Genomic DNA, 23,003 nt, shown 5'->3' with positions numbered 1-23,003 from the left:
TGTTCACACTCCTGTTTGATGATTCAGGTGCCTGAACACTGAGGCTATGATAAGGGAGGTTAAATGCTTGTTTCACGGAGATCTGTCTTACCCCAAAGTCTGTAGATTCTTGTGATTTTCATTAAGAATATTTAAGGATGAAAACCTGTGACTCTACGTGGCCGGGTGCGGTGGCTCATACCTGTAATCCCAGCACTTAGGGAGGCCGAGGCAGGCGGATCAAAAGGTCAGATTGAGACCATCCTGGCTAACACGGTGAAACCCCGTCTCTACTAAAAAAAAAAAAAAAAAAAAAAAAAATTAGCTGGGCGTGGTGGTGGGCACCTGTAGTCCCAGCTACTAGGGAGGCTGAGGCAGGAGAATGGCGTGAACCTGGGAGGCGGAGCTTGCAGTGAGCCGAGATCGCGCCACTGCACTCCAGCCTGGGCGACAGAGCGAGACTCCGTTTCAAAAAAAAAAAAAAAGGAAAAATGTACTTTACTTTTATATATGTGTATCTGTTTCTCCAATATAGAGAACTTTTTGGATATATACAAAAATGTTATCTTAAACATTTAAATGTGTTGTCACATAGAAACTTTAATTCCAACTAGAACTGACAATTTTATACATACCTTTCCATAGGATACATTCCCTTCCTTTTAAAATTCTTTTAATTGTGTTTTTTAATTGTGAAAATTCAGCAATTTAAATGATTTATATAATTAAGAGCAACTACTACCCATTCACCAGTACCACTCCCCGGAGGTAACCACCATGAACACCTTGACCTGTGATCTCTCTCATCTTTTTTTGCATGTGCAGATATAAGCATGATACATGCACTGATGCACATGCGGTTTGGGATTTGCACAGAGGGGCCCATTTGCTTATATTACCTAATGTAGGGGCATAGAGAGTGTTCCATGTCGGCATACCTAGGCCTCCTTGGAAAGACAGTGCAGTGTTCCATGTGAACCATTAGGGCTTTTGACCTTTCTGCTGTTGCTGAACAGTAGGTTGATTCTGTTTTTCTCACTGTTACAAAGTGTTATGATAAACATCTCTGTGTATTTGTACACTTCTGTGTGTTTCAGTAGGACAGATACTGAGAAGTGGGATTGCCAGGTAAACAGGATGCACATTTACAGTTTTATGGCTACTGCCTGGTGCCCTCCAGAAGGCTGAGCCAGCTGATATTTCTGCAAGGGTATGTGAAAGTACCACTTCATACCCCAGCCTGAGCTGATGTTCTTCTATTTTAAATGTTAGTCTTTTTTATAGGTAAAAAATGCTACCTCATTTATTTTATTTTTTATTTAATTATTATTTTTTGAGACAGAGTCTTGCTCTGTCGCCCAGGCTGGAGTGCAGTGGCGCGATCTCAGCTCACTGCAAGCTCTGCCTCCTAGGTTCATGCCATTCTCCTGCCTCAGCCTCCCGAATAGCTGGGACTACACGTGCCTACCACTGCACCCGGCTAATTTTTTTTTTTGTATTTTTAGTAGACATGGGGTTTCACCATGTTAGTCAGGATGGTCTCGATCTCCTGACCTCATGATCTGCCTGCCTCGGCCTCCCAAAGTGCTGGGATTACAGGCGTGAGCCAAGTGCCTGGCCTACTTCATTTATTTAAATATATATTCTTTGATGATTAGTGAACTTGTGCATCTTTTTATATATTTATTGGCCATTCATATTTCTTCTACGATTTACCTATTTATAACTTTGCAATTTTACTAGTTATAGAAGTTCTTTATGTATAACTATGGATATTAACCCTTTGCCATATAGCAAACATGTATATATATGTATAACATTTCCTCTAAGTTTCTTCATCTTTTAACTTTATTTCCAAAGAACTGTGAACTCATTTTATGTAAGAAAATCTTTTGATATTTTATTTTATGGCTTTTAGATTTTTATCAGGATTAGTTTTTTGCTTTTTTTCCTTTTTTGAGACGGAGTTTCACTGTTGTTGCCCAGGCTGGAGTGCAGTGGTGAGATCTCGGCTCACTGCAACCTCTTCCTCTCAGGTTCAAGTGATTCTCCTGCCTCAGCCTCCCGAGTAGCTGGGATTATAGGGGTCCGCTACCACGCCTGGCTAATTTTTTGTAATTTTAGTAGAGACGGGGTTTCACCAGGTTGGCCAGGCTGGTCCCAAACTCCTGGCCTCAGGTGATCCACCTGCCTCAGCTTCCCAATGTGCTGGGATTACAGGTGTGAGCCACTGCACCTGGCCAGGATTAGTTTTTTACCTTACAAAATTTCAAATATCTTCTGCCTTTGTAATGAAAACCTGGGCAGGTTTTGACCACCTCTGAGCAACATGATCTACACACACACACACACACACACACACACACACACACACACCCCTCTTGGGAAAAGGTAGGGAGGCTTGGTGGTTTTCCGTTATGGTCTCCAGATCTACACACACACACAGACACACACACACACACACAGACACACACACACACACACCCGTCTTGGGAAAAGGTAGGGAGGCTTGGTGGTTTTCCATTATGGTCTTCAGTCAAGGAGCTGCTCCTGGAATCACGTGCCCACAGAAGGTACAACAATATCCAGTGCAACCTCATCCCAGAGCATATTTTTTCCCTTTCTTCTGTCCAGACTATGCAATTTCCAAACCAGACCTCATGTCACAGATGGAACGCGGGGAGCGGCCCACCATGCCGGAGCAGGAAGACTCTGAGGAGGGTGAGACGCCGACAGATCCCAGTGCTGGTGAGTGGCTAAGGGTGATCCACAGCTCTGCATTCTAGATCTTTCAGTACTCAGGAAGCCCCAGCATGAGGCAGCACAATCCAAGGTAGGCCCTGCTGGGATATGTTAGGAGGAAGGAGGCCCACAGGTGCCAGGACCTCCTTTGGAGCGCCATGATCACCAGTAGCCTAACTTGTTGATTAATGGGAATGCCGTGAATTTTTTGACATGACCAAGTGTCACCTCACTCTCTGTAGGAAATAAAGCAAGAAACTCAAAGAAAGGCAGTCACTTGTCAAGCAGTCATTAGTGCTTAAAATTCCTGGAACTTCCGAGAAAAGGACCACATCCTTGAGTCCTGCAGGTGGTTAGTGGAGGGATAAGGGGCAGGCATGGACTTTACCGGGAACATCCTACATGCACAGCTTCAGTAGGACAGCATGTAGGTGGAGTAGTCAGCAGATATGTGCCCGGTGAGACTGACCAGAGGCTGTGTGGCTCATGTGCACTCTCTGGTGTGAGGCTGTCTGTATCTGAGTACAGTTTTTCTGCTTACTGGTGGTGGGATTTCAGTTACTAGATCTTTTTAGAGTCTCATCTATAAAATAGAACTGGCACTAATATCTAACCGTGGGGCCTGGCACAGTGATTGGCACATAGCAGTGGCTCAGTAGACCAGCCGCTGTTGGTGTGCCTGGGGTCACCCCATTCACGGCGGCCGGGTCAGCGGCTCACACACTCACGCTGCAGGAGCTCTTGTGGTGCGTGGTTGCTCTTTGAAGCCCCTGTTTGGGAACTGCCCTTGGACTTGCATCACTTACCTCGACGGTCGTCAGCGGAAGCTGATCCTTGTCCTTTGTGGGCAGGTGTGGCGTGTGAACATAGCTGAGTGTTACTGGCAGTCATGTCTGCTGAGAGAGGGTGATCCACCTGGAGAACTCTGTTTGGGGCCAACAGCCAGGTCTTGTTAGGAACTAATGTCATTGATTTGGGAACCTATCAGCTGGCTCCAAGCAGATGTTCTAGGAACATGGAGTAATGTCAGCCCCGTGTGCTGAGTGGGAAGGTGACTTCTGGGAGAGACAGAACCCTGTAAAAATACAAGTGCTGGCATGTCCCAGAGAAATCCAGCAGCATCACTTTCTATGAATTTGCCTAAAATTTAACTCGAGGGGAGGGGCTAACCCTGAGTTCATTCTGGCAGACAGAAAAGAGGAATTTAAAAGTCGATGAGGATGAGGTGTTGGTGACAGTGTGGCACATGGCAGGGTGAACTTTTGGTTGAGGAAAATCAGTCAGTACCGTAAAGGTTTGAGTGGCCACATCCAAAAACAAAGGTCAAGTAGGAATAGAGAGATTCTAGGTAGAAGAAATGAGAAAGAAGGGTTGGGAGGCAGAGAATGAGAAGTCAGGAGAGATGATTTGTGGTAAAAATCCTAAAATACAGTCTGCTGTCCCAGCAGGGACTTGCGGTTCAGGTGCTGCTCTCATAGAATTTTCTTGGAAGAGCTGGATGCAAGAGCATGGATCCTCTTTCTTTGTCTGCTTTTCACAGCCTCATCACAGATGGGCCTCTCACAGAATGGGGCCAGAATTGAAAAGCAAAATAACTCCAATCCATTCGGCCCTGGGCTGGGTTTGTTCTGGCACATGCACTTCCACAGGAGCTTCTGCTGGAATAGACAGCTGCACAGAGGCCTCCTTGTGTGGCTGAAATGTGTCATTTGTTCCAGTCACCATCTCCAGCCCCTGGGAGTCTGCAGTGGGAGGACAGGGGAGGACATAGGCAGTGCTGCTCCACCGTGTGAGCTGCACTCGCACCTCTGTGCTAAACCAAAGGCCCCAGCCTTGCCGTTGCAGGCTGGTTCTGCAAAACTGCAGGTATCAGAGCCCCTGCACTCCAGTGGTAACCTGTCCATCCAAGCACCTTCTCCCTTTGCAGAATGGCAGCAAATCCAGCCATGGGCCAGACCAAAAGTATGAGACCAAGGGGGAAAAGTCTAGAAAATTGAGACTTCTCATAATTCCAAATATACCAAACATGACAATTTTATGAATTGGCTAAGTAAATTCAGCAAATAAACTACCATTTAATGGTTGGGTTCCCAAGGGCAAAGAGATCCAAAGATGATTCAGATGTCAACCCTCCAGATACTCAGAACAGGGGCTCCCATTCATTCACAGCCCTGGAAAGGTGGCCTTGGAGGCCGGAGAAGCCAGGCACCATCTTCACCTAGCAAATTAGCAAAGAGTAAGGCGAACCAGAAGGCATGGCTGAAATCTGTGTGCTCAGACATTGCTACTCGGAGGGTTCATCATTTCAGTCCCTCGAGAAAGCAATTTGATGCTTTCTAGTCTTAAAAATATATACATATTTTTTTACTATATATGTGTGTGTGTGTGTGTGTATATATATATAGTTTTGTTTTTGAGATGGAGCTTCACTTTGTTGCCCAGGCTGGAGTGCAGTGGCGTGATCTCTGCTCACTGCAACCTCCACCTCCTGGTTCAAGCAATTCTCTTGCCTCAGCCTCCTAAGTAGCTGGGATTACAGGTGTGCACCACCACGCCCAACTAATTTTTGTACTTTTTTTTAGTAGAGACAAGATTTCACCATGTTGGTCAGGCTGGTCTTGAACTCCTAACCTCAAGTGATCCACCTGCCTCAGCCTCTCAAAGTGCTGGGATTACAGGAACGAACCACTGCGCCTGACTTATTATTAAGTATATTTTAAATATTTTAGATGTTCTTACATTTGACCTAATAATTTACTTCCTGAGAGTCTAGCATGAAAAAGAATCCAAAATATAGATTAAGATGTACAAATACAAATCACAGTATAATAGACTATTACACACTAAAATCACATTTATGAAGAGTTTTGAAACCATAAGTTTCATTCGTATGTTTATTTAGTTCATCAGATCTCTTTGGTAGCAGGTACTGTGTCAAGAACTACTTTAACTCTGAGGCCCTTGCCCTCAGACTTAACTCCTGTGGAGAGACTGACATTAACAACCAAAACACCCCCGATAGATGAAAGCACAGGCACCAGCTGTGACGGACGCAGAGCATCCAGGACTGCGAGGCCCACAACAGGAAAGGTGCCCTTGAGTTTGGGAAGTCAGAAAGGCCTCTTTGAGGACATGGAATTTCTAGTGGAAACCTGAAGGCCAAGTAGGGTTCTGGTTGCTCCGTGGAGGACTAACTGAAGGGAGGATGGTCTGGAAGCTAGGAGACCACTTGGAGATTCTTTCTGTCTTCCAGGTAGGAAACCTTGGCACCACCCTGAGAGAGAAGTGGCTGTTGTCAAGACATACTTTGGCAGTGGACTAGGAAGGACTTAGGGATTGGTGGGTGTTGAATAGGAGGGGTGGGGAGGTGCTAAGGATGGCTCCTAGGCCTCTGGCTTAAGTAAGAATAGAGGGAGGGTAATGTAAGGTTCAGATTTGGAGAAACACTTGAGAATTCCGTTTTGAACACATTAGGTTTGAGATCCCTGTGAGACATCAAAGAGCAGGTGTTGAGAAGGCAGCTGAATAAAGGAGTCTGGAGTTCAGAGCAGAGGTCTGAGCTGGAGACATCTGGCCTTGGCACATTTGGACATTTGGTGTCGGCAGCATAGATACATTGGGTTGCTCAGTCTGTAGAGGGGGAAGAGAGGAGAACACAAGCCATGCCCTGCAGAACCCTGGGTTTTGGGGCAGATTCGGGAATTTGGAATATGTTGTTCACGATGGGACCCAGGTGTTAGTATTTTTTAGCTTCCAAGGTGATTTTATGTGCAGCCAGGGTTGAAAACCACTGTTGTAGGATTTGGAAAAAGAAGGAGGAGCCAGAGGAATCAAAGGAAACAGAAAGAGTGGCCAGAAAGGTAGCAGGAAAATTAGGATAGTGCCCTGTTGGGTATTTCTAGAGAAGAATGTTTCCAGAAGGAGAGAGTATGCCCAACAGTGTTGTATTCTGCTGTGTGGTTTAGGAATAGGAAGACTAAAAAGTGTCCATTGGATTGCAAGCTAAAAATCATCAGTGACCTTAGGAAGACTAACGTTGGTAGCTTAGTGGAGGTGGCAGCCTGATAGTCAGTGGGTGAGGAACGGGTGGGAGGCAGGGAAGTAGAGATGGCACGTGCTGACAGTCAGTTCAACAAGTGTAGCTGTGGGGGAGTGGAAATATGGGACAGTTGGGGGGATTCTTGTTTGCCTAAGATGGGGATTGCTAAAGCCTGTTTGAAATGTTGATGAGAATGATCCAGTTGATAGGTCGGTGATGTAAGCAAAAGTAGGTTTAAAAAAACTGGATGGAAACATACCAAAGCCGTATTTCTCTATGTTTTGTAAAATGTTCTGATGTAAGCATATATTACTTCTTATTCAGTAAAAATATATTTTTTAAAACAGTATACAATGAAAGATTGAGTTCAACAGGGCAAATTGAACATGTATTTATTCCTACCTCCCCAAATCCTTCTTTTTTTTTTTTTTTTTTTTTTTTTTGAGACGGAGTTTTGCTCTTGTTGCCCAGGCCGGAGTGCAATGGCGTGATCTGCAACCTCCACCTCCAGGGTTCAAGTGATTCTCCCACCTCAGCCTCCCCAGTAGCTGGGATTTAAGGCATGCACCACCACGCCTGGCTAATTTTGTATTTTAGTAGAGATGGGGTTTATCCATGTTGGTCAGGCTGGTCTCGAACTCCCGACCTCAGGTAATCTGCCCACCTCGGCCTCCCAAGGTGCCGGGATTAGAGACCACTGTGCCCGGCCTCCCAAATCCTTCTAAAACAAGAGTGAAGGAACTTTTAAAAAGAAAAGAGATACAGCAATGAAGTTTTTCAGCCCTGAAGCAGGTGGATAGATGTGGTAAGCTGAATCTGAAATTGGTACTGGGGAAAACTGAGAAGAAACTCAATTTGCACCCCCACACCTGCTTGGGGCTCAAGAGTTAATAGTACCAGAGACTCTAGGGATTCCTGGAAATAGGAATGAAGTGAGGCTAAACACAGACAGCTGGCTGAACATCTTTTAAAGAGACCACTTAACACTCCCCTCAGCTCCCATTGCCTCCCTCAGTCCCTACTACAGGCATCTGCTTCTCCCTAGCCCTGTTATGTGACAGGCTTATTCTCTGGAGAGGGTGCAAAGGAGGCTCTCTGGACATGGGCACCAGGCACAGTTGAGGGTGGGGCACCATATCGAAAATGGGAAGGAGACTTGACGTGCAGATATTGAGATCTCCAGCCTTCTTCCCTAACTCGACTCCCAAAATGTTGCCAACACCCAGAATTAAACCCATCGGGCAGGATATTGGAAGAGCCTTATCTGGAGACTTTTGGGACCAGGCCAAGAGGTTTCTGAGTAAAATGACTTGGCCAAAGCTCCCTATGGGCCAAACAGAGATGCACACATAGTTAGCAAGCCCCACCCAAATGCATTCAGCTCTTTATTCTCTTGAGTGTCCTCTTTTAAGTCTCCGTGGACAACCAAGAACCAGAAGACATTTGGAAAAAGTCTGTGGTGTACAGAGACGAATAAGTAAAGACATCAGAAAAAATATATTTAGAGGAACAGACACCATGCAGAGAGGAAAAAAACGTATATATGAATACTTACATATAAAATCCTTAGATAAAATAAGTGAATGCATTCATGACACAAAAGTGTAATGCTTGTTTTTTAAAAAAAGAAGAGAAAGGAACTCTTGGAAATTAAAAACGTAATAGTACAAGTTAGAGACTCAGGAGCAGTGTTGGAGGATAAGCACACATCCCAGAAAATAAAGCTAAAAGATAAGAAAATAGGGAAATAATAAAAATAAAGGATGGAAGGAAATAGGGAAAGAATAAGAAAACTGAAGGATGGAAATCCAACATCCAGATAATAGGAATATCCAGAAAAAAAGAGTTAGCAAAAACAGGTGGGAATTATCAACAAAATGATTCAAGAAAAATTCCCACCAATTAAAGCCATAATTTTCTAGATTGAAAGAGCCAGCTGCGCAGAGCACTGGAAGAAAATAGACCTACACTTTCAGCATGGACTTTCAGAGCAACTGAGAACAAAGGAAATCCTACGAGCTTCCAGAGAAGAGAAACAGAGTCATGCGAAGAAGCAGGAATTAGAATGGCCTCAGACATTTGTAACCACATTGGGATCTAGAAGACAGTAGAGCAATGCCTTTCAAACTCCAAAGGAAAATGTTTTCCAACTTATAATTCAATATCTAGCCAAACTCTTTCGATAAAATATGAGTGAAACTGAGACATTTTGAGATGTTCAAGTCTCCACAAATCCTTTATCAAGCTGGGGGAGGTGCTTTGCCAAAATGAGGAAGTAAACCAAGAAGGAGGCATTACAAACGCCAACTTGAGAGAGAGGTGGAGGCACTCCAGGGGCACTCCGAGAGAGGCCAGCTGTGCACCTAGAGGCAGCCGGTTGAGTGGGGCACACCCCCAGGTCCCAGAAATTTGTCTTCAAGTAGATGAAATGGATAAATACCCAATATATTTGAATGTTTGGAGAGGAGAGTTACACAGCAAGGTAAGGTTGGGGGAGTTTGGGGCTGAGTTCATGATAATTAGTCGTAAGCTGGGCAAAAGAAAAAAGTATCAGATCTAGGGAAGGCAAGAAGGTTTACAGGCATTGGAAGCACTCACTGTATACTACAGAGTTTAGTTATAAATAACATTGATATAATCTAGCGAGGTAAACATCCAGTATTGATCCAACTAAAATTACAACAAAACTGTATTGGCAGGATCAGTTCAGAGGAGACCTTCATCCCTTGGAAGTCAATGGACGATGCTTAAAATTGAAAACTCAAGGAGTAGCAATATAAGTGTGTTACTTAGAGTTATGGAGGTAAATGACCAAAGAATCAGCTGGAATCATTGAAGTGATTGCCTCGGGGAGCAGGAAATGGGGGCAGATGAGTGGAAAAGAACTTTTTAAAAAATAAGTTCTGGGCCGGGTGTGGTGTCTCACACCTCTAATTCCAACAGTTTGGGAGGCTGAGGCAGGTAGATCACTTGAGGTCAGGAGTTCGAGACTAGCCTAGCCAACATGGTAAAACCCCATCTCTACTAAAAGGGCAAAAAAAAAAAAAAAAAAAAAAAAATAGCTGGGCATGGTGGCCCGTGCCTGTAATCCCAGCTACTCAGGAGGCTAAGGCAGGAGAATCACTTGAACCCAAGAGGTGGAAGTTGCAGCCCCATCTCAAAAAAAAAAAGTTTCGAAGAACTGTTCAACTATGTTCAACTAGCCTATGTGCATGTATAACTTTAAAAAAATTTTTTTAATTAAAAAAAACCTAACAAAGTATAGCCATGAGAAGATTGGAAAGTCAGTGTCAACCAATATTTATTTGCTTTGAGCTGGTAGAGAGAGTTAATGTGGCAATACTGGTTTTTAATTTCACAAAGAAAAAGTACAGAGAGAGTGAAAGTCCCCCATAATATTCTCTCAAGAGTCAGCAGTTTATTCATTCCAATTTTATGTGCATGTGATTACATACACATAGCCTTATGTAGGTAATACATATACACATTATCATTGTAAAAAAGTCAGACAATATAGAAGTATTGGCGAGTTTCTTTTTTCAATGGTATATCATTGACATTTTCACGTGTCACAATATATAAATTTGTCATATTCTTTTTCATAGCCGACAGTAGTATTCTGTGTATTGATTTCATAATTTGTTTAAATACTGTCCCATTAATGTGCATTTAGGTTGTTCACAAGTTTCAGTGCTTCAGTAAAGATTATTATAAATAGATCTTCATGCACTTGTCAGGAATTTATTTAGAAATGGATTTTCTGGGTCAAAGGATACACCCACTTAAAAATTTAATAGATCCTGGCAAATCCCTTCAAATCACTCGTGCCAATTTATATGCCTTCATCCATCTAAGCATGAGAATGTTTGTTTCTATACACTCTTACCAGTAACAGGTATTATTTATCTTTTTCTCATTTGACAAAGTAGTAAGTAGAAAAAACACAATATGTGGATGAAACATACTTTCTATAAGGGTGATGTTGAGCATATTTTCATATCTTTATTGATTACTAGTATCTCTTACTACTCTGTGAATAATCTTTTTTGTTACTCTTTTGGATTATTCATCTTTTTATTGATTTGTAAAAAGCTTTTAAAATATTAAGGATATTAGCCCTTGCCTAACAGTATGTACGTGAATACTTTCCCCAGTTTGTGGTTTACTTTTTTTTTTTTTTTTTTGAGACAGAGTCTCACTCTGTTGCCCAGGCTGGAATACAGTGGCGCTATCTCAGCTCACTGCAACCTCCACCTTCCGGGTTCAGGCTATTCTCCTACCCCAGCCTCCCGAGTATCTGGGGTTACAGGCGCCCACAACCATGCACAGCTAATTTTTTTGTATTTTTAGCAGAGACGGAGTTTCATCATTTTGGCCAGGCTGGTTTCAAACTCCTGACCTCCAGTGATCTGCCTACCTTGGCCTCCCAAAGTGCTACGATTACAGGCATGAGCCACCACGCCTGGCCTGTGGTTTACTTTTATATTTTGTGTGTGTGTGTGTGTGTGTGTGTGTGTGTGTGATAGCAGTTTTTAACTTTTATGTATTCAAATTTATCAGTCTTTTTTTTTTTTTTGAAACAGAGTCTCACTCTGGAGTGCGGTGGCGCAATCTCGGCTCACTGCAACCTCCACCTCCCGGGTTCAAGCGATTCTCCTGCCTCAGCCTCCCGAGTAGCTGGGATCACCGGCCCCTGCCACCACGCCCAGCTCATTTTTGTATTTTTTAGTAGAGACGAGGTTTCACCATGTTGGCCAGGCTGGTCTCGAACTCCTGACGTCAGGTGATCCTCCCGCCTCAGCCTCCCAATCTGGGTTTCATATCAAATACAGAAATATTTACTCAAGCTATTTTATTTAGTAAATACTATGATCACAGATCTTAGGTCTGTGAGCATCTCAAAAAAAGCTATAAAAATTTTTGAAACACAGAATAAACTTTTTTTTTTGCCCTAGCAAACAGAAAGAAAATTGCTAAGTCTAAGTAATTAAATGCTTATTTTAACTAAATGTCTAAAAATATGGCATTATATCAGTTTCAATAACTAGTAAATTCAGTCTTCGCAAATGTTTAATACATTTGAAAACAATTTATGGAATTTTCCCCACTTCACAGGAGTTCTTATGAACACGAATTATTAAAAACCAATCACAGATTAAATAAGTTTCTTATAGCCAAATGATGGCAACAGCAAGCTACAAGAATCCTTTCAAAACAATTTATAGCAAAATTATAGTTGATAGGAGTTGGGCATGTTTAATATGCTTGGCACGAATTACCAAACGTCCTCCAGAAGGAATATCTGAAGTCCCATAGGGTTACAAATGGCCTGTTCCTCAGCTTAAAGTTGTAAAACTTAGGTGTGAATTTCTTATTTATACATAAATATTTTTGTTCATCAGGAGTTCGGTGTGAAATACGTGAAGTAGCTTTTTTCCCTTTCTAGTCAGGAAGCCAGTTGTCTCCATTCCTTTTAAACTTTTCCCCACTGGATTGAAATGTTACCTTTTTCATAAACTATATTCCCACAATGTATGTGTCTTCAATTAATTTTTTAAATGGGAGAACAAATTCCTGCTTATAAATAAATGCAGCTTGGTTGTCAATACTCTTTGAAAAGTTGTTTGGGGTGGGCAGACGTTTTTGGTGGGAAACACTGGCATTCCCTGCTATCTAGCAAGTGGAGGGGAGGGTCAAAGTGTGTACATACTGCCTGTTTTGAGGGAGAAAGAGTACGTGCCACAAAGAGGAGCAGGCGAATGCCTGGAGCTCAGGGAGGAGCACAGCTGTGTCCAGCTGAGAGCACTGAAGAGGCTTGATGGAATGGTGGACACTCAAGTTGGGTCTTGAAGTAGGGCCAGGTGTTGAAGGCACTAGTCTTCAAGCTGAGGTACCCATGCTCTTGAGGGGATAAGGGTACTCCCCAGGAGAGAGATAATACAGATGTCTTTGAGGGCACAATTTCCAGTCGTTAATCCATCTCTTCTTGTCCAGCTGATCAGCCAACAGCACACAATGCATGTGGTCCCTGAAATGTGGCTTCTCATCTACTCTCCCATTATTTAAAAAAAAAAAAACAGGCTGCCAGGCATGGTGGCTCATGCCTGAAATCCTAGCACTGTGGGAGGCTGAGGTGGGAGGATCACTTGAGTCCAGGTGTTTGAGACCAACCTGGGCAACATAGGGAGATCTCATCTCTACAGAAACTTTAAAAATTAGCTGGGTATGGTAGCACATGCCTGTAGTCCCAGCTACTCTAGAGGCTGAGGTGGCAGGTGGTTTAAGCCAGGAGGTTGAGGCTGCGGTGAGCCATGATCTCACCACTGCACTCCAGCCTAGGCAACAGAGCAAGGACTCATGTCTTAAAAAACAAAACAAAACAAAACAGGCACTTCCTGCCCATCTCCGTCTTACTATAAAGCATTTCTCAGAGGCATAAAGCCCTCAGGTCACCAAACAGAGAGAATATTCAGAATTTTGGGATACATGTCCTGCAGCACGTCACTCTGGGGCCTGGATGGCAAGTTCTCTTGCAGCTTAGGTTGTTTGCAATATTTTACCTTTAACAAAATTGAAAGAGAAACTAATCATGTTGTGAACTGATAGGTCATTAGAAACAGTTGTTTTGTTTTGTTTTGTTTTTTGAAATGGAGTCTCGCTGTGTTGCCCAGGCTGGAGTGCAGTGGCGCCATGTCGGCTCACTGCAAGCTCCGCCTCCTAGGTTCATGCCATTCTCCTGCCTCAGCCTCCCGAGTAGCTGGGACTACAGGTGCCCGCCACCACGCCTGGCTAGTTTTTTTGTATTTTTAGTAGAGATGGGGTTTCACAGTGTTCACCAGGATGGTCTCGATCTCCTGACCTCGTGATCCGCCTGTCTCGGCCTCCCAAAGTGCTGGGATTACAGGCGTGAGCCACCGCGCCCGGCCCTAGAAACAGTTTTTGATGATAATGTTGACCATGGGATCTTTGTGGCATATAATTCAGAAGTTCAGAATTGAGTGACAGTTCCACAGCAAAGCTGCTTCCAGCCCATCTACATATTTGTGTAAATGAGGTTTCCCAATGTAAATGAGGTTTCATTTATAAAAATGAAACAGACAAATTGATTCTGAACTGTACATTCTACAATAAGAATATTGATTTCCAGATAAGTAAACTAATTGGAAAAAAATTCTATTCATCTTTATAAGGTACATTTCCCAAAGTTTCTTTATTTTCTATCTTGGATAATTATTTATCATTCTATAGTGATAATTACTAAGGATAACTTCAGCCAGGAAAAAAATGAACACTTAGAGACCTGTGGTTATTAGAAATGAAAGCAAAATTAAACCTTCAATTTACATACACATTTTTGTGGCAGAGTGGTAGATGAAGTGATCAGTAAAAGGCTTCTAAGCATACAAATATGTTCTATTAGGATAAAATTCTGTGGGCAAAGTGGGAATAGAAATAGAAGTTCAAGGTGAAAAGGAATGGTATAAAAATTCCAGCTATCAAAGAAGAATTTGTTCATGTGTTTTTAAGTGAATAATGGTGGGTTTAAAATTGCTGGGGTTCTTAGATTCCATTGGCGATGTTAAAGGGTGATGGAAGAGTTTATTTCAAAGTATCAATATTTACAATACTCCAGAAATTACATCTTTTGCAGTTACTGATGCATTTTATATATTTATTCAAAAAGATGCAAAGGAGTACATAGTTTTAAAAATTATTTTAAGGTGTAAGCAAGCAAAATATTTTAAGTAGTTTGTGAAGTCAGGGAAGAAGTTTTCCTGATGCTGGAGTCATGGTCATGTTTGTGGAGGGATCATAACGATTTAGCGCAGAGACAAGGATTGAAGACAGAGGAGAAAAGGCACACAACTAATGGAGCAAAACTCCAGGGAGAAAGAAATGGGCAGGGCTAAGGAAACAGGCAGAGGATTTCAGTGATAGGAGGGAAGAGAGACATTACTTTCCCTGAGATTGGAGAGAAAAGGGAGGTAAAGATGGTGACTCTGAGCCAGTGCAGGAAGTAGGGGATGGAGGTATGGATGAGTTTTTCTTTTCCTTTTCATAGAGAATAGGACACAGACATCTTTGGAGAGAGTGGGAGAGTCCCACAGTTCTGAGGGAATCGGGGTAAATGAGAACATTAGAGCTGCTTTATATTCCATCCACTTCCAAACCAGTTGAGTTGGTGAATCAGAGAGGCATTAAAGGAGTGCCACTCATCCGAAGGAATCCAGCTTAGGTCATCTAGCACCCATTTTCAGCCTGATGACTTTGTCTGATTTCTTAGTAAGGGAATGAATGGATTTGGCAGAGGAGCAGGAGGAGCCTCAGGAGGGCAGGATTTATCTCCTGGTTTCTTTTCTATTTTTCTCACAGCACTTATCTCCTCATTTATCTCCTGGTTTCTTTTCTCTTTTTCTCACAGCACTTGTCACCTTCTAACATCCAATGTAATTTATTTATTGTGTCTACCACCTTATGTAAGGTCCATGTTTTTTTCACTGATATATCAAAAGCCGTTAGACCACATGACATGTAGTTGGTGCTTAGTAGATATCTGCTAGTAAACATTCAAGGAATGAATGAATATGTTTGTACATGACATATTCTATTGTTACTGCAGTAAACTTAACCATAGCAGAAGTCTGGGAAAAAAAGCCAATGTTCTTCTATTAGGGAAAGAATGAATAAGCTACGGTATTATCCTGACCATGGAATATATACAGCATTTTTAACAATGTATTAGCACTGTAGAAATTGGTTTGAGGCCAGGTGTGGTGGCTCATGCCTGTAATTCCAGCACTCTGGGAGGCTGAGGTGGGCAGATCACTTGAGGCCACAAGTTCAAGACCACCCTGGCTAACATAGTAAAACCCCATCACTAATAAAAATACAAAAAAGTAGCTGGGTGTGGTGGTGCATGCCTGCAATCCCAGCTACCTGGGAGGCTGAGGCACAAGAATCACTTGAACCTGGGAGGTAGAGGTGACAGTGAGCTGAGATCATGCCACTGCACTTTAGCCTGGGCAACAGAGGGAGACTCTGTCTCAAAAAAAAAAAAAAAAAAAAAAAAAAAAAAAAGATGAGGAGACTTACGCCTGTAATCCCAGCACTTTGGGAGGCCGAGGCAGGCTGATCATGAGGTCAGGGGTTCTAGACCAGCCTGACCAACATGGTGACACCCCGTCTCTACTAAAAATGCAAAAAATTAGCCGGGCGTGGTGGCAGGTGCCTGTGATCCCAGCTACTCGGGAGGCTGAGGCAGGAGAATCGCTTGAAGCAGGGAGGCGCAGCTTGTAGTGAGTCGAGACTGCACCATCGTACTCCAGCCTAGGCGACAGAGTGAGACTCCATCTAAAAAAAAAAGAAAGAAAGAAATTGAAGGGATTTCTACAAGATATTTGAGTAGAGGAACACAGAGGAGGCCAATAGTGACAGAAAAATAAATAAATAAATGTGTATGTGGCTTATTCATAAGCACAAAGAAAAGTCCTGGTAAATTATAGGAGTTACCTGGGAAGTCATAACGGTGAAATGGGAAGTGAGGGAAGGGGAAGGCAAATTAGACAGAAAAAGATACTGCACTAAAACCCAAAAATGTGTTATAATCCCATTTATGTAAAATGACACCTATGTATGTAATGGTACATTTGAAATTAGTCTACAGACCTATAGGCAAGTTTAAAAACATAAATTTCAGGGCAGTGTGTAATAGGATGCTATTTAACTAAAAACAAACTCAAATGCCCCTGGTGTACATGCATACATGCTTGGGAATGTGAGTCTGTTTCTTGGACACCTCAGGGTATGGGGCCGAGGGGTGGGAGTGGTCAGGAGATGGCCTTTTCTTCATCAACCTGATTGTGAGTGAGCAGATGAGAGAGAAACTGTGTTAACTGTACCAGTTGGCTGGTCTGACTGAGAAAAGGAATGGGCATCTCTTTAAAATAAACCCTGGCTGGGCACAGTGGCTTATTCATTCCTGTCATCCCAGCACTTTGGGAGGATCACTTAAGCCCAGGAGTTCAAGGCTGCAGTGAGCTATGATCGTGCCACTGCACTCGAGCCTGGGTGATAGAGTGAGACCTTTGTCTATTGAAAAAATAAGACTAATAATAAAATAAACCCTGACAATGCTGAATTTTTTTTTAATTATGTTGCTCATGGCAAACAAACTTTGCATCTATTTTAACTTGACTACAGTTTGTATTGGTATTCAAAGCTACAAGGTGTCCAGAAAATTCTGTGTCTACTCATTTCCAACTCAATATTACATTTCTTCAGGGTCTCTAAGATAAGACTTATTGAGATGTAAATTGTAGGGCTGCAGAAACCTGGGCAGTTGGCATGAACGTTCTGGGTTCTTTTCTTCTCACCCCTGCCCACCCTCTCTCAGCACATGATGGGATCGTGATTAAGATCGAGGTACAGACCAACGACGAGGGCTCAGAAAGTTTGGAGACACCTGAGCCCCTGATGGGACAGGTGGAAGAGCACGGCTTTCAGGACTCAGAGCTGGGTGACCCCTGTGGGGAACAGCCAGACCTGGACATGCAGGAGCCAGAGAACACGCTGGAGGAGTCCACGGAAGGCTCCAGCGAGTTCAGTGAACTGAAGCAGATGCTGGTGCAGCAGAGGAACTGCACGGGTGAGTGCTGGGCGGGGAGGGCCAGGGAAGTGTTGCCATGAGGCCTTCCAGAGGGCCGCTGCCCCCTGGGACAGCTGTGGTTCCTTCAGAGAGGTAGCTGGACACTGATGGGGCAACAGGTGGGAAAGAATTACCAAGCACAGCCTCGGGTATAGGCTTCGTGACGCAGGACTTGTAAGAACCCATCTCCAACCCAGGAAAGAAGTGGTTACCTCTAAAGACTGGTTCGGGCAAGAATGAAAGGGATCTCAGATCTCACCTATCCCACCCCTCATTTTACAGGCAGAGGTTAAATAGATTTGACAAGGCCACACAGAGAGTGGCAAAGCCAGAACTCTCCCAGTGTGTCCTTGATCATCTCATATCACCCTAGAAGCCTCAACTACCTTGAAGATTTCAGCCCTGGAGAGCATGGTTTTCAAATAATGATAGCACTGCCATTCTGTGTTCGAACCTAGTCTTCATTTTTGTTTAATTATAAAACTTTATCACCATGCTGCTCACTCTTGCTCCTTCTGAGTTCAAGAACAGTAAGGCACTGGGGCTCATGGTGGCCTGATCCCAGGACATCTTTTGTGATGGATTTTCTGATGCTGAGCCATCCTGGCAGGCCCGGGAAAAGCCCTACTTGATCATCATGATGTATTTTTTGAATTCACTATTGGACTTAGGTAATAAATATTTTACTCAAGTTAGACAACTGTATTCATAAATGAAATGAATGTTTTCTTGAATTATTCTCATTTAATTTTGGAAACAGTATTATACTGGATGTATCAGATGAACTGGGCAGCTTTTGCTCTTGTTCTGTATTCTGAAAAAAAAATAGGAATTGAGTGTGTTCCTTGAAAAATTGGTAGAACTCACTTGGACTTTTGTTTTTGTCTGGATGTTTTGTTTATGTGTAAGTCATTCACCATTACATGTTTGTGTAACACTTTTATATTTAGAAATATATCCACATCCATTTCTGGTTTTAAAAGTATTATATTGATGTAAACTGCTTAAAACTTATCTGTAGATAATTCCTCTATAATTTGCCTTTTTGCAGTTAATAAAATACCCCATGGTATTTTATTAATGACCATCCCTCTTGGTCAAAAGATATGGATCTAGGCCCAGAGCAGTGACTCACACCTGTAATCCCAGCACTTTGGGAAGCAAAGGCAGGAGGATTACTTGAGCCCAGGAGTTCATGGCCAGCTCAGGCAACATAGGGAGACCCCATCTCTACAAAAAATTTAAAACTTAGCCGGGAATGGTGGCGCATGCCTGCAGTCCCAGCTCCTTGGGAGGCTGAGGTGGGAGGACTGGTTGAAGCTGACAGGCTGAAGCTGCAGTGAGCCATGATTGTATCGCTGCACTCCAGCCTGGGTGACAGAGCAAGACACTGTCTCAAAAATATGTACATATATGGATCTGCCACCTGATTTTTAAGTAACTCCATGGTATTTCAGAAGTGTTTTTGACATACCATGTTGTCTTTCATAAAAGGATAGTGAAAAGACATAAGGTGGATTCTGCGTATATGCTAAATTGGGACCATCATTGTATAAATTCAGTTGCCTTTTGAGCAGTCCCCATTAATTGTAGTAGAACTTTAGAAAACTACTAAACAGTAGTTTGTGGAATTGTGAGTCTTGAGTTTTAGGGCCAAAAGTTTGGTGTTTATCATTCCATTAAGAAAAAAGCACCTTTGGCCAGGCGTGGTGGCTCCTGCCTATAATCCCAGCACTTTGGGAGGCTGTGGCAGGTGGATCATTTGAGGTCAGGAATTTGAGACTGGCCTGTCCAATATAGTGAAACCCCATCTCTACTAAAAATACAAAAATTAGCTGGGCATGGTAGCGGGTGCCTGTAATCCCAGCTACTTGGGAGGCTGAGGCACGAGAATGACTTGAACCCAGGAGGCAGAGGTTGCAGTGAGCCAAGATCATGCCACTGCACTCCAGCCTGAGCGACAGAGCCAGACTCAAAAATAAATTAAAAAAAAAAAAAAAAGATAAAAAGAAATAAGCACCTTTGATCCTCAAGGAGAGTTTAGCCCTTCTCAGGATCTATTTTCCCCTTTGCCTTTCAGAGATACTCAGTATTTTCGGGATAAACACCAGGGCAACTAGTTACCACACTCTGCAGCTGCCTGCTCTTGATCTTTTAGGCATCGTGCTCCAAGGATGTTCTGGGTCACTTCTTGCTGAGAATCCTAACACTACTGAGGCAGCCTTGACTCAGCACACCTGTGTCCTAATTTTACCACTGTAGTTCACTGGCTGTAGAGGACAAGGAAGTGCTAAGGAAGCCAGGGAGTCACTAACAACTTTACAAGACGTTGGCTGGGTCACAAACATTGCTAGCTTCAGTCCCTGTTACTTGAGGAGGTAGACCAGATGGGTCCGAACCTGCAAGCTCCGGAAAGGCCTAGGACTTCATTTTCTATTTGGAAACATCACTTGGTATCTCTGAGCTTGGATGACCCATCTGTAAAATGGGGAGAATTCTTGCTTGACTTGCCCTATCATAAGATACTGTGCTCATGAAAAGAAGACAGGTATGAGTGCTCTGAAAAGGTCTTGTTGGTTTGTTTTTAATTATTCTGCACACACAGACTTTTTGTGTCTTCTGTCACAGATGGGTTCAGAGAAGTGACTTTCTCATGTCACACAAAGCTGGTGACTAAAAATAGAGCTCACCAGTTAGTGCCAAATAAGTACAAGCCACTTGAGAAAACTCAAACAGGAGTCGGGAGCCACTTCTTTTCTCTGAAACTTACATTATCATAAAGGACCAGGCTAGAGAGTCGAGGGGGCATCCCTGGGTGGAGCGTACACTGCCTGCAGCTGATCCAGATTCAAGGGTGGTGGAGTCTGACTGTGCCGGTGCATCTTCCACCCATGAGAGGCTGCAGAAGTCTGGGTTCCTGATTCCTAGGGAGGGCACCAGTGAGTACTGTGGGATTCAAGGAGGGGTGGAGTGCTGTAGGTTTTGATCATCAAGGCAGACGTGGAGAGGAGAGGGAAATTTGGGAGGAAGGTGAGGAAAGGCACCAAGAGGAGAAATCTCCCAGTGGATTAGGAAAGAAGTGGGCTGGTCTGAGCAGAGTTCAGACAGATATGTCCTCAGAGGGGCAAAGACTGAGAACCTTAGAGGAGTGGAGATCCTTTGGTACAGCTGGTAGAAACCCAACCTTTAAGTAGCCTAATGAAAAAAGGGGTGTGTATCACTCATACAATTAGAGAATCGTGAGTATTCCAGCATTAGGCCTGGCTGGATCCAGGTGTTCCCACATCGGCTCTATGTACTGGTTTCCTTCTTTCCTGCTGGGTCCGGCTCTACCAGCAGTTTCGCATCATAACCAACAGGAAGCGATTTCCCGTGCGGTCCTCCGTATAAAATCCAAGAACTCTTTTTAGCCCCTTTTAAGTCTGGTCTCATTCCTGAACCAAACAGCAAGGGCAGCCTGGGTTACGCGTCCACCTCGTTGGGGGAGGGGAGCGGACCAGGGGCCGCAGAGAGGAGAATTTTCCCAAAAGAAGGAATTTGGGCCAATAATGCAATGTTTTGGTGAGGGTAAAGCAATGCTGTACCTCCATCCAGGTAGGCTAGGGGCGCCAGGCAACAGCTAACGACTTTCTCTCTGTCCCTGGAGCAGAAGGGATCGTGATCAAGACAGAGGAACAAGATGAGGAGGAAGAAGAGGAGGAGGAGGATGAGCTGCCGCAGCACTTGCAATCCCTTGGGCAGCTGTCTGGGAGATACGAGGCCAGTATGTACCAGACCCCGCTGCCCGGGGAGATGTCCCCCGAGGGCGAGGACAGCCCCCCGCCTCTGCAGCTAGGAAACCCTGCAGTGAAAAGGCTGGCGCCCTCCATGCACGGTGAGCGGCACCTGAGTGAGAACCGCGGGGCCTCGAGCCAGCAGCAGCGGAACCGGCGCGGCGAGCGGCCCTTCACCTGCATGGAGTGCGGCAAGAGCTTCCGCCTGAAGATCAACCTCATCATCCACCAGCGCAACCACATCAAGGAGGGGCCCTACGAGTGCGCCGAGTGCGAGATCAGCTTCCGGCACAAGCAACAGCTCACGCTGCACCAGCGCATCCACCGCGTACGCGGAGGCTGCGTCTCACCGGAACGCGGGCCCACGTTCAACCCCAAGCACGCGCTCAAGCCACGCCCCAAGTCACCCAGCTCGGGCAGCGGCGGCAGTGGCCCCAAGCCCTACAAGTGCCCCGAGTGCGACAGCAGCTTCAGCCACAAGTCCAGCCTGACCAAACACCAGATCACGCACACGGGCGAGCGGCCCTACACGTGCCCCGAGTGCAAGAAGAGCTTCCGCCTGCACATCAGCCTGGTGATCCACCAGCGCGTGCACGCGGGCAAGCATGAGGTCTCCTTCATCTGCAGCCTGTGCGGCAAGAGCTTCAGCCGCCCTTCGCACCTGCTGCGCCACCAGCGGACTCACACGGGCGAGCGGCCCTTCAAGTGCCCCGAGTGCGAGAAGAGCTTCAGCGAGAAGTCCAAGCTCACCAACCACTGCCGTGTGCACTCGCGTGAGCGGCCGCATGCCTGCCCCGAATGCGGCAAGAGCTTCATCCGCAAGCACCACCTCCTGGAGCACCGGCGCATCCACACAGGCGAGCGGCCCTACCACTGCGCCGAGTGCGGCAAGCGCTTCACGCAGAAGCACCATCTGCTGGAGCACCAGCGTGCGCACACGGGCGAGCGGCCCTACCCCTGCACGCACTGCGCCAAGTGCTTCCGCTACAAGCAGTCGCTCAAGTACCACCTGCGGACCCACACGGGCGAGTGAGCGCGCGCCCCGCCACCGCTGCCCGGCCAGGTGCGCTGGCCGAGCCCCCCTCGGACACCGCCAGGCCCGAGCCCAGCGGGCAGGGGCGGGGCGCCCCCCAGCCCCTTTGCCGTGAGCTCCCCTCTCCTTTCGTCCCTCCTCCCAAGGACATGGGGGCAGTGAGACCAGGTCCCTTGCTGCCGCGTTTCCCCGGGGCCCCAGGGGGGAGGGCGCGGACCTGGGGAACCCTTTCGGGCTGTTAATTTCCTTGACAATAAAATGGATGAAACCAATCAGCACGGGGGGCGTGATTTGGCCGCCGGCCACTCAGAGGGGCGGTGTAGGGCCCGTCTAGTTGGGGATAGAACTTTATAATTACCTTTTGGATACTGTGGTTCTATTTGATAATAATAGAGTAATTTTTAAAAGACGAGCGTTTCCTGTTTGCCGTTTTTGTTTGGTTTGAAGGGGAGGGTTTGAGAAGGCCCGAAGGACATATGGTAGTGTCAGTTGACAGGTTCTGTTGGGACCTTTTTTTGTGTGCCTTCTCCATTTGGGTGGTGAAGGTGACGCTGATCCCGCCGGTTCTGAAATGGAGAAGGAGAGGCAGGACTGACGTCTAAGGGACCGCGGGAATCCCTAGACCTTCGCTTCTGCCCTGGAGTCCGCGAGGATGCTGGGAGCTCAGGACGGAATAGGTCCCAGTTGACTAGCATGATCAACCAGAGTGACGGTCAGGTTTGGAATGAGCTGGAAAGAAGGCCCTGTAGCAACAGCTGGGCGCTTCCCTCAGTGCCCAGGCGTTCCTGCCTA

General features: G+C 45.0%; 1 protein-coding gene across 4 annotated transcripts in view; it reads left to right on the top strand.

Annotated features, from left to right (window-relative positions):
• ZNF777 (zinc finger protein 777) overlaps nucleotides 1-22,620 on the top strand; it is a 29,886-nt gene extending 7,266 nt beyond the window's left edge. For all 4 annotated transcript variants that reach the window (XM_007983365.3, XM_007983364.3, XM_007983367.3 and 1 more), the window contains exons 4-6: nucleotides 2,614-2,727; nucleotides 17,154-17,405; nucleotides 21,055-22,620. In XM_007983365.3, coding sequence (XP_007981556.1) covers nucleotides 2,614-2,727; nucleotides 17,154-17,405; nucleotides 21,055-22,211 — 1,523 coding nt within the window. In that variant the 3' untranslated portion in view covers nucleotides 22,212-22,620. The remainder of the gene's footprint in view (nucleotides 1-2,613; nucleotides 2,728-17,153; nucleotides 17,406-21,054) is intronic.
• The last annotated feature ends 383 nt before the right edge of the window (nucleotides 22,621-23,003 follow it).

This window comes from Chlorocebus sabaeus, chromosome 21 (assembly GCF_047675955.1).
Source record: "Chlorocebus sabaeus isolate Y175 chromosome 21, mChlSab1.0.hap1, whole genome shotgun sequence".
NCBI lineage: Eukaryota > Metazoa > Chordata > Mammalia > Primates > Cercopithecidae > Chlorocebus > Chlorocebus sabaeus.
Note: the sequence above shows the minus strand (reverse complement) of the source record. Positions and strands in the feature narration are given on the sequence as shown.